Source organism: Physeter macrocephalus, chromosome 2 (genome assembly GCF_002837175.3).
Source record: "Physeter macrocephalus isolate SW-GA chromosome 2, ASM283717v5, whole genome shotgun sequence".
Taxonomy (NCBI): Eukaryota; Metazoa; Chordata; class Mammalia; order Artiodactyla; family Physeteridae; genus Physeter; species Physeter macrocephalus.
This window is the reverse complement of record NC_041215.1, coordinates 15,754,121-15,768,875: the sequence shown is the minus strand read 5'-3', so window position 1 is coordinate 15,768,875 and position 14,755 is coordinate 15,754,121. Positions and strand designations below refer to the sequence as shown.

Below are 14,755 nucleotides of genomic sequence, written 5' to 3'. Positions count from 1 at the left end.
ATCACAAAAATTGTATACAAGATAAAGCTGAGGGTTCTGGATGCTAATGTTACCCCACACATGCACAATTTACCAGTGACCAGTCTCAAGGATTCCTGATCTGGGGTATGAAAGATCAACCACTACGTCCCACAGAGGGCTTAACTCTGGGGTGCTATTCACATGGTGTTACCCATAGAATCAAGCAGAATCTACTTCTGCATGACCACAGACTTCTTTAAATCATTTCCTTGAGCTATCCACCTTTTCCCACTTCCCTTGTGCTCAGAACATGCCCCACAAAATTACTATACCATGAACCTCTGCCTCAGATTCAGCTTCCATAGACCTTAACTGAAGAAACTTTTCTTAGAGAATGGAAATCATGTGTCAAAATCACAGTGCTAAAGAAAAAACAAAAAAGAGCACTTCAGGTTTTAACCCTAAGTTAAAATGCACTTAGCCATCATGCTATCTATTTATCAAAGAATCTATTGATGAAAGAGTCAGGCATTCTAGCTCATCAGTATTCCTTTCACTTTGATTCATTCTAGTGAACCCATCCCAAATCGGATGACACAATCACAGAAAAGAAGTACTCTACCAATAAGTTTCCTCAAAACTCCCTTCATGTCTCTGTTCCTCAGGCTGTAGATGAAGGGGTGCATCATAGGAGCGACCACAGTGTACATTAGTGAAGCCACTGCAGTCTTCCTGGAAGAGTCAGTAACTGCCGAACTAATGTACACCCCAAAAGCTGTCCCATAGAAAAAGGAAACAACTGAAAGGTGAGACCCACAGGTAGAAAAAGCTTTATACTTTCTGCCTGATGATGGCATTTTCAAAATGGAGGAAACAATTTGAATATAAGAGAAAATGATTCCAGAAAGAGGAACACCAGCAAATATGCTAGCTGTAAAATATATCAGGATGTTATCGATGAGGGTATCAGAACACGCAAGTTTGATGGCCTGAACAACTTCACAGAAGAGGGAGATTTCCAGGTCTGTGCAAAAGGACAGTTGCAGCACCATCAGACTATGGAGCAGGGCATCTGCAATGCTAATGAACAAGGAGAGTAGAATCAGCTGAACACAGAGGCTGGCGTTCATGCTGACTGTGCATCTTAGTGGGTGACGAATAGCCACATAACGATCATAGGCCATTACTAAAAAGAGAAAATTTTCCCAACAAACAAAAGTCAGAACAAAGCTGATCTGGGTGAGGCAGCCTCTAGAAGTGATGCTCTGATTCTGTGCTTGGATGTTCACCAGGATCTTTGGGATCATGGTGGTGCTGAAACAGATGTCAGTAAAGGAGAGATTGGAGAGAAAGAAGTACATGGGAGCGTGGAGTTGGTAGTCAGAGATGACCGCCTAGGGCTTCCCTGGTGGCGCAGTGGTTGCGCGTCCGCCTGCCGATGCAGGGGAACCGGGTTCGCGCCCCGGTCTGGGAGGATCCCACATGCCGCGGAGCGGCTGGGCCCGTGAGCCATGGCCGCTGAGCCTGCGCGTCCGGAGCCTGTGCTCCGCAGCGGGAGAGGCCACAACAGAGGCAGGCCCGCGTACCACAAAAAAAAAAAAAAAAAAAAAGAGATGACGGCCTAGATGATGAGAAGGTTTCCCAGGACAGTGATCAGGTACACGGACAGGAACAGTTTGAAGAAAGTGGTCTTCAGTTCTGGATCCTCTGTCAGTCTCAAGAGAAGAAATTCTGAAACATCTGTTTGGTTTCTGGGCTCCATATTGTTGATAAATCTGATGGAAAAGATGTGGTCCCTAGTCCAGCAGCAGGAGTATCACCAGAGGTAAACACCAGTTTGGGAAGGGAAGTAATGGAATGGAGGGATACTTTCCATATGCTTGTTATTTTGAAAAAAGACCTGAAGTTAATAAAGCACTGTGTCAACATTTGTTAATTCTGGAAAGGATCTAGGAATGGTCATTTTAAAAATTACACTATGCTGTTCTGATTATTTATAACATTTGGTAACTTTATTAGGAGAAACAGGTAGTCAGGCTGATGAGTCTAACTGGATTACCACCTCCTTTCTCGGAGACCTCACAGCCTGGCAACAGAGATAACACAGAGCTGGGTTTAAAAACACAGAACTGGAAGATACAGTAAAACTGCCCAAGCCTCCTCCCCGAAACCACTACAAAAATGAAGTTAAATGCCCGCACAGTTGAAAACAATCACTATGTTTGTAAATGAGCACATTCCCGCTGAGAAAGAAAATAGTCTTTGCCATTGTGGAGAGAGAGTAGGAGACCGACAGACAGAATGAGAGCTCTTTGAGGATTTCAGGAAAGGTACGAGGGAACATGTCAAGATGGGAGACAGGCAAGAAGCAAATGAACGCCTTGGTTCTAATAATTTTATGCATGTCCTTTCCTCACAGTTTCCCCTGGATAAACTTGTAGTAAAACACCTCCCCTGATTTCCAAACATTAACAAAGGGACATTTTGCTACCTGGATGACTTCACTGTGCAATGATGGAATCTCTCCTAGAGATGCAATGATGCATCTCTGCTAGATGTTCAGTGATGGAGACTAAAGTTCTATAAGAGGAGAGGGACTGAGTGAAGCTCCAGGCTCCTGGACAAGAGGGCTTATCTCCAGGAGGAGGTACAGGTGTGCTGTTTCTTTACCGGGGAAGTGCCGTTGAGTGCGGTTTTCACAATTTGTAGTCTCTGTACCTCTGGAGGACCAATATCCAAAGCTCCTCATTAGCCAAACAATTTCATCATCATTCTGATGCCAGTGCAGTGCAAATCCTTAAAGGCCAAGAAGATATAATGGAAAAATTCAGGGTGGTTGATTCCCTGATGCTATGAAGCCAGGTGTTCATCATTCACTGCTCTACCTCTTTCTGTTCACATGTATTTCACATACAATGCAAATGTGGACACACCATTCTTCTCTAACTGGACTCTAGTATTCTTTTTTTTTTTTTTTTTTTGTGGTATGCGGGCCTCTCACTGTTGGGGCCTCTCCCGTTGCGGAGCACAGGCTCCGGGCGCGCAGGCCCAGCGGCCATGGCTCAAGGGCCCAGCCGCTCCGCGGCATGTGGGATCCTCCCAGACCGGGGCGCGAACCCGGTTCCCCTGCATCGGCAGGCGGACGCGCAACCACTGCGCCACCAGGGAAGCCCCATGGACTCTAGTATTCTTTTTTTTAGATACAACCAATGGCATATCTATGCAATCAGTGATATCAGGAAGCCTGGTTATAATTGTAGGTTATGAAGTTATTTATTTATTCATTCATTCATTTCAGCCATATAAGAAGGAATGAAGTTCTGACACATTACAACATGTATAAACCCTAAAAACATTATGCTCTGCGAAATAAGCCAGACAAAAAAGGACAAATATTGTATGATTTCAGTTATAAGGTATGTAGAATAGGCAACTCCATAAGGGCAGAAAGTAGACTGGTGGCTACAGGGGAAAGGGTGAGAAGGATTGATTTTTGAGAGTGCTGGAATATATGAAAAGTTGTTTATTTCTGTACTGAGTAATCAAAGCACATTGATAGCGATGGAGTGAATAATGTCACATGTGGAGATATTTCATTGGAAGTTTATTTGCCCTGCTTTTTTCTTCATTATATTGAAAGAACAATTCTGAATTTTCGTTCTTGAAAATTGTTTTAGTGGCTTTTTTTTTCCTGTATTAACTTTTTAATTAGTGGCTTATTTTTAAAGTGCTTCAATTCCTCAGCCTTTACCTTTTGGATTGTATTAGTCTCTCAGGTGCTCAACTCCTCTGAGGTCATAAAAATATCTTTGTATATTGTCTTCCAAAATATTTAATCACTTTGACTTTTGCTTAACATTGGAATGATTTTTGTTTGTTTTTGTCTAGAGAGAACGATGTTAGTTATCAGTTTCAATTCCCTTTTTTTGAGTTTTTTAAATTGTGGTGAAATAGATATCTAAAATTTATCATTTCAGCCATTTAAAGTGTTCAATTCTATGGCACTAAGAACATTCACAATGTTGTGGGACCACCACCATTATCCATTTCCTGAACTTTTTCATCACCCTGAACAGAAATTCTTTACGCATTCAACGATGACTCCGGGGAATACCCTGGCAGTCCAGTGATTAGGACTCAGCGCTTTCACTGCCTTGGCCTGGGTTCAATCCCTGGTCAGAGGACTAAAATCCCACAAGCCATGATGTGCACGGCCAAAAACAAACAAACAAACAAAAAACAATAACTCCGCATTTCACTTTTCTTAGAGCTTTCAAAAGGAGCCCAACATTTTGACTTTAGCCCAATGTAGCTGATTTCAGGCTTCTGACTTCCAGGACTGCAAGAGAATACATTTGTGTTGTTTTAGGATACTAAGCTTGTGGTAATGTGTCACAATGACAACAGGAAACTAATACAGGACTTATGTCCCAAATCAGGCTGATAATAAAAGCAATGTCTTTTGGGTGTCTCCTTGGAAAGATTCTTTCTGCATTGCAAAGAGACCTAAGGAGAGGCAGCCAGTTTTCTGTTTCTGGTTATTGTGTCTGCAATGTCCCTGCACAGCTATAGGCATTGATAACCATCATGGGAACAGCCTTAGGAAGAAGGCTTAGGCAGAATGAAATGCAGCCCTGTGTTTTTGTGCCTAGACCTATCTGACCTCTAAAGTCATTGTTAGAAAAGATGATAAAGTGATCATTTATCATTTCCCTATGAGAGTCGAGACTTTTGCCTTATTATTGCTGAAGGCATGCATGTATTCTCACTGAGAGAATCGAAGTGTCTCAAATCTTCCAAAATTGTAAATATAATTATGCCAATTTTGTAGATGAGGAAACTGAGCTTAGAGGGTTCAAGTAAACTGTCAAAGGTCGCATAGCTACTGTTTAGCAGAGATAGGATTCACATCCAGGTGGTCTGATTCCAAAATCTCACCCCTCAGAAATATAAAAATAAAATAAATAAGAAACACCAAAAAAATTTCTTTAATTAAAAACAAATTCTCACCCTTAACCATCTGATATGTGGTCTTAAGTATTTCATGAAGGTGGTCAGACTTGCTGGACCTCTCCTTAATTTATTTCTCTGTGCTATATTCCAGCAGTGTAAGCCTAAAGCAACTGGAAATCAATGGAAAGATGATATTCTAGAGATGAGTTTCCTCAAAGCCCCCATCATAGCCTTGTTCCTCAGACTACAGACAAAGGGGTTCATCATAGGGGTGACCACAGTGTACATCACTGATACTACTGCACTCTTTCTGGAGGAGTGAGTGGCTGCAGAACTAAAGTACACCCCAAAACCTGTCTCGTAAAACAAGGAAACAACTATTAAGTGTGACCCACCGATGGAAAATGCCTTATCCTTTCCACCAGCTGACGGGATTTTTCAGGACAGAGGAGACAATTCGAGTGTAAGAGAAAATTATCCCAGAGAGAGGAATAACGCCCAACAGGCTGGTCACTAAATACACGAGGATATTATTGATGAGGATATCAGAACAGGCGAGCTTGAGAAGATGAGCTAGTTCACAGAAAAAGTGGGGAATTTTTAGTTCTGTGCAAAAGGACAGCCGCAGTGCCATCCAAGTGTGGAGCAGGGCATCCAGAACACTAACAAAGAAGGAGATCAGAAGCAGCAGCCTGCAGAGCTTGGGATTCATGATGACACTGTACCTCAGTGGGGGACAGATGGCCACAAATCGATCATAGGCCATCATGACCAGAATTCCATTTTTCAGTCCAGCAAAAGTCAAGACAAAGCAGATTTGGGTGAGGAATCCTGTGTAACTGGTGGATTTGCTCTGTGTCTGGATGTTCACTAGCATTTTTGGGATTGTGGTGGTGGTGAAACAGATGTCAATGAAAGACAGATTAGAGAGGAAGAAGTACATGGGAGTGTGGAGGTGGGAGTTCTAGATACTGGCCAGGATGATGAGCAAGTTACCAAGCACAGTGACCACATATATGGACAGGAACAGGCGGAATAGGAGGGGCTGCAGCTCTGGATCCCCTGACAGTCCCAGAAGGAGGAATTCTGCAGTTATCAGAGAGGTTTCATAGTTTCATGTTGTCAATGGGTCTGTCAGAAAGAGGTTGACAAGAAAACAAAACTTCAGAGAAATTTCCTTAATCTTGTCCGTATTTTGAAACCAATCAGTTACAGGTCTTTTCTCCTGCTTCCTTCTCTCCCCTCTTCTTTCCTCTCCTCTTCTTGCTTTACATTCCCACAAAACTTCACTCCACACCACGCCCTGTCCCGAGCTTTTATAGTCCATCTATTCTTTGTCAAGTAGGGGTATGTACTCACAGGAAAATAGTCATGGAATGTTGTCTTCTCCCTTAAGATGCCTCCAAGCAAATAACTCCAGAATAAAATTATTAAGACTGTATTCTAGAATACAGTTTGGGAAAATGCAGTCTGTGGACAAAATTCGGCCTGCTGCTTATTTCAGTAAATAAAGGTTTACTGAAACACAGCCATTAGTTTATTAATGGTCCATGGCAGCTTCCCCGCTACAACGTCTGTCGAGAATACTTGTGACAGAGACGTATAGCCCACACAACCTAAAACATTTACTATTTAGCTCTTTACTAAAAAAAAATGTGGCTACTTCTAGTCTAGAATCTTGATTAAATTTAGGTTCAATTTTTGGCAAACATCCTTAAATATATTCATGAGGAAGAACATATTGCCTATTTTGTCTTCTTGTAATAATTATTGCCTGGATCTATTAATTCACCAGGAGTTACAAAATGCTGACATTTTAATTCTCTTTTCAGTTATTGGCTGAAATACTTCCATAAAGAGGAAATTTCCCGAATTAAATAGGTGGATTTCTGGGAGTTCCCTGGTGGTCTAGCGGCTGACTCCACTCTCCCAACACAGGATGCCCGGGTTCAATCCCTGGTCAGGAAACTAGATCCCACATGCCGCAGCTAAAGATCCCGCACTGGCAATGAAAATCCCTCGTGCAACTAAGACCTTGCGTAGCCAAATAACTAAATAAATATTTTGTAAAAAATAGATTGATTTCTTATAAGAAATTGAGTTCTTATAAGAAAGAATACTTCTTGATTCCTGTGTTCATCACTCTTTAAAATAATTGTTTTTCAGCATTATCCAACGATGAACATACATTATGTCATCATGAACTCCTGGATTTTAAATGCATTTGATATATTTGAATACACTGTAGTTATTATTTATATTAATTCTCAAATTGTCCTATCTTTGGCCAGTGAAAGTCTCCTCAGCTTGCTTCTGCAGTCCTTCTGAAATGAACCCAGCAGCCTCATATCACCCTTAACTTTGACATGAAAGCTGTTCTTTGCCCATCATCTTGCAATAGATACATATATCAAATCATTATATTGTACACCTAAAACCAATACAATGTTCTATGTCAATTATATCTCAATTTTTTAAAAAGAAAGAAAATGTCAAGGGTAAGCTACAGGGACTTCCCTGGTGGTGCAGTGGTTAAGAATCCACCTGCCAATGCAGGGGACAGTGGTTCGGGCCCTGGTCCGGGAAGATCCCACATGCTGCGGGAGCAACTAAGCCCATGCACCACAACTAGTGAGCCCGCGAGCTGCAGCTACTGAAGCCCGTGTGCCTAGAGGCTGTGCTCTGCAGAGAGCGAAGCCACCACAATGAGAAGCCTGTGTACTGCAACAAAGAGTAGCCCCCACATGCTGCAACTAGAGAAAGCCCGCGCACAGCAAAAAAGACCCAACGCAGCCAAAAAAAAAAAAGAAAAATACTTGACCTATACCTACATTTCATACAACTTATAGTTGAAAAGGCAGGTTCACATGCCCATGTGCTCCAACACACATGTAAGTTTTCTGTGACTGCACTGAGACCCTGCTTACTCTGTAAGCTCGTGGCTCTGGACTTCTGTCCTGGTGGCCTTCTTCTGAGCACCTAGCATGCTCTGTAATGATGTCTGCCTTAGTCACAATTTTTTAAAGGTGGTTGAAGCTAATATGGCAAAAGCTTGGCATTAATTCTGGAAGGTGGTTGCATGGCCGTTTATTTTCCTGCTCGCTGTGCAGTTCTCATGGTTTAAAATATTTTGTAATGTTTTGTTTGGGGGTTTTCAAAGAAAGACAGACTAAACAGTAGACTCAACGTCCTCTCCCAGAGTCCTCACAAGTAAGAAATAAGGACAAGACTTGATTGAGTTCTCTAGGATGAGATCTGGAATGAGGACTGGGAAAATTGAGAAGCCAAACTCATGTCACTCCAGCCCCACTCACTACCAAATAAATGAGGGAAACCAGAGAATTATAAAAACATCTCCCAGATTTCTGAAGGGGCTAATGCATACTCAGCTGGGGAAGGAGTCCCTTGGATTTAGAAGACAGAATAGGAGCCAGAAATGATGAAAGCTGATTGCAAATAGGATGAATGTGGAAAAGTAAATACATGAAGAATGTCAAAAACTTGTCATCTCACTTGTAATTCCACTGAAATTTATCTTACCTCTTGGATGTCCTCCAGATAGGTTGGTTAAAAAAATAAACTGTTCAATTTCTCACTGCATTTATTGGGCACTTCAGATTACCTTGGAGCCATCAGTGTACTCACATTCACCTTTCCTCTGGATATTGAAGGATGGGGATGGAAAATCTGTCCCCAGCAAGGACAGATGGACCAAGTAAGGCAACTGGATGCTGGGCAAGAGGGATCATCTCAGGAGACTCCAGTATGCTCTTTCCTGACCTGAGCAGGGCTGTTGAATAGAGTGATCACAGATAGACTATATGTAGTCGCTATGGCCCTGGGGGCTCAGTTTCCAAAGCTCCTCATTAGCCAAATGTGTACTGTCACTACTTCCCCCAGGCAGCTCATATCCTTAAGGAGCACAGATGCTAGAAGGGAGAGCTCCTGCATGGCTGACTTCCTGACCCTGAGAGGACAGACAGGTATATGTCATTTTCTTCCCACATTTCCTCTCACATCCTGGGTATCGCATTCTTGGATTCTCGGGTCTAACCTTAAGGGACCTGATGGCCTCCTCCTAAGACCAACTCCCAGCCTTCTCTGAGCCAGAGATTATCAGTAAAGGACTAGGGAAGAGAGGTTTAAGTCCCCATAGGGACAGAGACTCAGGTATGCAGGAAATGTATCATGGGATCATTGTCACACACTTAAGACAATTTTCTCCTTTCTTAATTAAAGTCCCTACATGAATGAAGTTAGTACTATTGTAGGAAAGAGGTAGCAAGGAAACCAATTTACTAGTTACTTGGGCAGGCTTTTCGAGGTTGCCTGAAAAATAAACATAAACCAACAATCTTTAAGAAATCACAGGGGCTTCCCTGGTGGCGCAGTGGTTGAGAATCTGCCTGCCGATGCAGGGGACACAGGTTCGTGCCCCGGTCCGGGAAGATCCCACATGCCGCGGAGCGGCTGGGCCCGTGAGCCATCATGGCCGCTGAGCCTGCGCGTCCGGAGCCTGTGCTCCGCAACGGGAGAGGCCACAACAGTGAGAGGCACGCGTACCACAGAAAAAAAAAAAAAAAAATCACAAAAAAGCACTAATCATAAAGGAAGTGACTGATAAACTGATTGCATTAATACTGAGAAACCCTGAGGGATATACAGCAACTCCCTATTATTGCAACTTTTATCTAAGTGTAAAAGTAGTTCAATATAAAATTTTTAAAATCAAAATATGGCACTCCATACTCATCAAAATGGCCAAACTGAAAAGACAATGCGAAATATTGGCAAGAGACTGGGACTGTAACTTGGTGCAACTACTTTGGAAAATTGTTTGGTAGTTATGAATAAATATGACCATAGATATTGAACTCCTCAATACATACCCAACAAAAATATGTACAATTGTGAATCAAAAAACATGTACAATAATGTTTGTGGCAGAGCCATTTGTAAAATATCCCAGCTATAAACAGATAAAACATTCAAAACTGTTGAATGATAAAGTGTGCATATTCATTCTATAGAAAACTATGCAACAATGAAAATAAACTCTTGCTAAATCCAACAGCAAAAATGAATCTGAAAAATGTAATGTTGAGCAGAAGAAGCCAGGCACAAATGATAACACATGGTATCAGGCACAGAGTACACATAACCTTAAATACACTAAAAATCATTGAATTTTACACTTCGAATGGGTGAACTTTTGTGGTATGTGAATTATATCTCAATAAAGTTATTTTTAAAATACATGACTCCAGGGAATTCCCTGGCAGTCCAGTGGTTAGGACTCAGCGCTCACTGCCAGGGCCCAGGTTCGATCCCTGGTCGGGGAACTAAGATTCCGCAAGCCTCACTGCGTGGCCACAAAAAAAAAAAAAGACACAAATGAACTTATTTAGGTAACATAAACAGACTCACAGACATAGAAAACAAACTCATGGTTACCAAAGGGAAAAGGGGTGAGGAAGGGATAAATTAGGAGTTTGGGATTAGCAGATGCAAACTACTATATATAAAATAGACAAACAACAAAGTCCTACGTCCTACTGTATAGCACAGGGAACTATATTCAATATCCTACAATAAACCATAATGGAAAAAAATATGAAAAATATGTATATAGTATATATATCTATAACTTAATCACTTTACTGTACACCAGAAATGAACACAACGTTGTAAATCAACTATAGTCTGACTTAAAAAATTAAAAAGACATGATTCCATAGAGTACCTACATTCTGGTGGTAGGAATCAGAGTGATTAGTAATGGAAAGAGCATTAAAGAACGATTTTCAGGTGCCTGTAATATTCTGTATCTTAACCAGAGTGTACAGTAGTTAATACAGAAGTGTTCCTCTACCTTGTAAAAATTCATGCAATTGTACATTCTTGTACATGTTAAATGTCAACAAAATGTGTTGGAAAAAGTTCAGAATTCCAAGGAGAATTTCACCATCTGCAATCTTCATGGGAAGGTTCATTACAGACCTTGTGCAGGCAATGGTAGGTTAGGACACATGAAATATACAGGTACACAGATGATTTGTAAGCACAACTTAAGAGCTTTATCCAATAGGTAAACATCTATTAAACGTACATCCCTGTACCAAATAATTTTTTACTTTTGTTACCATATATAAAACTTTATTTTAAAAAACTGGCCATCTGTGGACTCTATTGATTAGTGACTAGTCAATTAGGAGTGAAAAAAGAAAAACAAAAAACCTCCCTACCACCACCACACACACAAAACAAAGGAACAAACACATGGAAAACATGGTGGCTTAGAACATTAGGTGTTTATTTTTCTCAAGTAACAAGTCTTGAAGATATTAAAACATTTTCCCTTCAGCGTTATCACATATCTTCTAAGGGATAATGAATGAATAAAGGATTTCTCACAGTCATTGCATAACTTAGGTTTCTTCCATATATGCATTACTTAGAGGCTTTCTCACATTCTTCACAACCAGTTCTTTTCACTTAGCATTTGGTTGTATGCCTTAAAAGACTGAGAGTTCACTGAAAGCTACTTTACATAGATATCATTTAAAAGGGGGTTTACTGGGCATGAGTTCTCTCATGACGCCGAAGGGGTAAGGATTTACTGAAACCTTGCCCACAGACATTGCATTTATAGGGTTTTTCTTTAGTATGTGTTCTTTTGTGCACAATGAGATTACACTTTACACTAAAGGATTTTCCACATTGATTACACTCGTAGGGTTTCTCTCCAGTGTGAGTTCTCATGTGTACCGTAAGGGACACATGCCTACTAAAAGCTTTTCCACACTCACTGCACTTAAAAGGTTTCTTGTCCCTGGTATGGATTTTCATATGCCTCCTATGAGACAAGAGACCACGGAAGATTTTCCCACATTCCTTACATTCATGTTTCATTTTCATATGAATTTTCTTGTGTAAAACAAGGAAAGATTTCACTCTGAAGTCTTTTCCACATTGATTACATGTAAAGGGTTTTTCTCCAGTGTGAATTCTCACATGTTCTTTAAGACATGAACGATCCCTGAAAGCTTTCCCACAGTCACTGCACTTACAGGGTTTCTCTCCAGTATGAATTTTCTTGTGCGTGATAAGGTTGCAGCTCAGCCTAAAAGCTTTCCCACATTGATCACACTTGAAAGGTTTCTCTCCAGTATGTATCCGCAGGTGTACCTTAAGAGATGACTTACTAGTCAGAGCTTTACCACAATGGCTACATTCAATGGATTTCTCTCCAGTGTGGATTCTCTTATGTCTTTTAAAATATGGGAGAATACTGAAGGTTTTCCCACAGTCATTGCACGTATAGGGTTTCTCTCCAGTATGTGTTATCTGGTGTATGGTAAGCCTATAGCTTCTACTGAAGGTTTTGGTGCATTGATCACATTTGTAGGGTTTTGCTCCTGAATGAGTCCCTGAATGTTGTCTGAGAAGTGAGCTATCTCGGAAGGTTTTTCCACAGTCACGGCACTCATAGGGCTTCTCCCCAGTATGAATTCTCTTGTGACGCGTAAGGTAAGAGCTTGAGCTGTAGGCTTTCCCACACTGATCACACTTAAACGGTTTTTCTCCAGTGTGGGTTCTCATGTGCAACTTAATGGATGAATGGCTCTGTAATACTTTACCACACTGATTACATTCAAAAGGTTTCTCTCTAAAGTGAGTTTTTTCATTCTTCTTAAGGTGTGAGATTGAATTTACAACTTTCCCCAAGTCACTGCATTCATGGGATGTCTCTTCTGTATGTTGTCTCTTGTGCCCAGCTAAGTTAGAACTCCTGAGGAAGGCATTCTCGTCCTTTTTACATTCATAAGATTTTTCCGGAGGAAGAATTCCCTCAGGTGGCTTAAGATGTGAAGAATCTCTAAGGGCTTCTGCAGAGTCAAGGTATCGATGGGGTTTCTTGCTAGGGTAAATTTTATTCTGAGTAATGCTAGATTTCACACTCAAGGCTTCAACAATTTCACTGCATTGAATGGGATTGCCTCCAAGAGTTTGTTCCTATTGATTAAAATATGAGTTACAATCACAGGATTTATCATGTTCATGACTGAGAATCTCCCCCAACATAAATTCTGATACATCTAATGAGCACTTTATTAGCATGAGAGTTTCACATTTTCTTAGTGAATATGCAGTTTCTGACTGAGTTTATCAGCTTGAATAAGCTGATTGCTCTACCAGATGGCTTCACTGGAGTCCCTTCAACAGATTTAAGATAAAATTGCCTTAGAGTGAGTATCTTAAACAGTTAACAACTAATTCCATTATGCAAATATTTACTTTGGAGATTCTCTGTAACCATTTTTGGAACTAAGTTATGAGTTTCCTTCAAATGAATACTTAGAGAATCTTCTGCTTTCTACTGGTGAAATGAGTGTGATATCACTCATATTACCCTCTAGTCCTTTTCTATCTTATAGAATTCTGGACTTCTAATGTGAGGACAAGAAATCATCCCATGTGACTCTTACCTTCTTGCCATTGAGCATATATTTCTCCAAAATACCTTGTTTTTGCTGTGGCTGTTTGGTTTTAAGGAGAATCAGCTCATCTGAACAAAGTGGGAAAAAGTTTTGGAAAAGACATGGTGACAATATGCTGACAAAAAGCAGGTAATGCCCCAACCCAATCTGAAACAAATGGGAAAACATAACCTCAAGTTCCTAGAGTATAAAATAGTGGGATGTATAGCACAGGGAACAGATCTTGTAGGTAAGACATTCATATATGCCTGGTGCTCACCTGAACAAGTGTCTTGGTGAATTCTTCTCTCTACTATCTCCATTTCATCTTTTTGCTCCATCTGGGTGATGAGAGGAGGCTTGCTGAGTTGATGTCCTATTATGGGGAAAGATACATATGAGAGGACCATGCAGTGTACAACAAAAACTACCATCAAACTGTGACAACAACTTGCCCGTGTGCCACAACTACTGAGCCTGCGCTCTAGAGCCCGCGATCCACAACTACTGAGCCCGCGTGCCACAACTACTGAAGCCCGCGCGCATAGAGCCCATGCTCCACAACAAGAGAAGCCACTGCAATGAGAAGAGCATGCACCGCAAGGCTACTGAGCCCGCGTGCCACAACTACTGAAGCCCGCGCGCATAGAGCCCATGCTCCACAACAAGAGAAGCCACTGCAATGAGAAGACCATGCACCGCAAGGAAGAGTAGCCCCCACTCGATGCAACCAGAGAAAGCCCGCACACAGCAACGAAGACCCAACGCAGCCAAAAATTAAAAAATTAAAAATTAAATTAAAATTTTTTTTCTTTTTCTTTTGCATCTACCAGATGATGGATGTTCACTAAACTTAGTAATTTCCTGATGTATGTAAGTCAAATTTATTATGCTATACATCTTAAACTTATACAGTCTTGTATGTCAATTATATCTCAATAAAACTAGAGGAAAAATAATTTTAAAACTAAAAAGGAAAACAATTCCATTGACAACAGCATCATAAAGAAAATACTTTAGCAATAATTTTAACTAAAGAAGTCTGACTTAGGTGTTGAAAAGTACAAAACATTGTTGACAGAATTTAAAGAAGACCTCAATAAGATGTAAAGACATTCCATGTTCATGGCTTGGTAAACATAATATTGTTAATTTGGCAATACTCCCCAGATTGGTCTACAGATTCAATGTGACCTTTAGCAAAACCCCACCTGGATTATTTGCAGAAATTGACCAACCACCCTAAAATTCATATGAAAATGCAAGGGATCCAGAATAGTCAAAACAATCTTGAAAAAGAGAAATAAAGTTGGAGAACTCAAACTTACTACAAGGCTCAGCAATCAACAGCACTGTAATGG

At 40.8% G+C, this 14,755-nt stretch overlaps 2 protein-coding genes across 2 annotated transcripts; both read right to left on the bottom strand.

Moving 5' to 3' along the window:
• Positions 1-524: 524 nt before the first annotated feature.
• LOC102993706 (olfactory receptor 7G1-like) lies at positions 525-1,744 on the bottom strand. The gene is given in 2 exon segments (XM_024134349.1): positions 525-1,355; positions 1,583-1,744. Coding segments are annotated over 2 exon segments (972 nt in total). The 5' UTR covers positions 1,724-1,744.
• A 3,347-nt stretch (positions 1,745-5,091) lies between these two features.
• Positions 5,092-13,197, bottom strand: LOC102991957 (olfactory receptor 7G3-like). Its single transcript, XM_024134238.1, is given in 4 exon segments — positions 5,092-5,352; positions 5,354-6,000; positions 12,476-12,497; positions 13,189-13,197. Coding segments are annotated over 4 exon segments (939 nt in total).
• Positions 13,198-14,755: the final 1,558 nt, after the last annotated feature.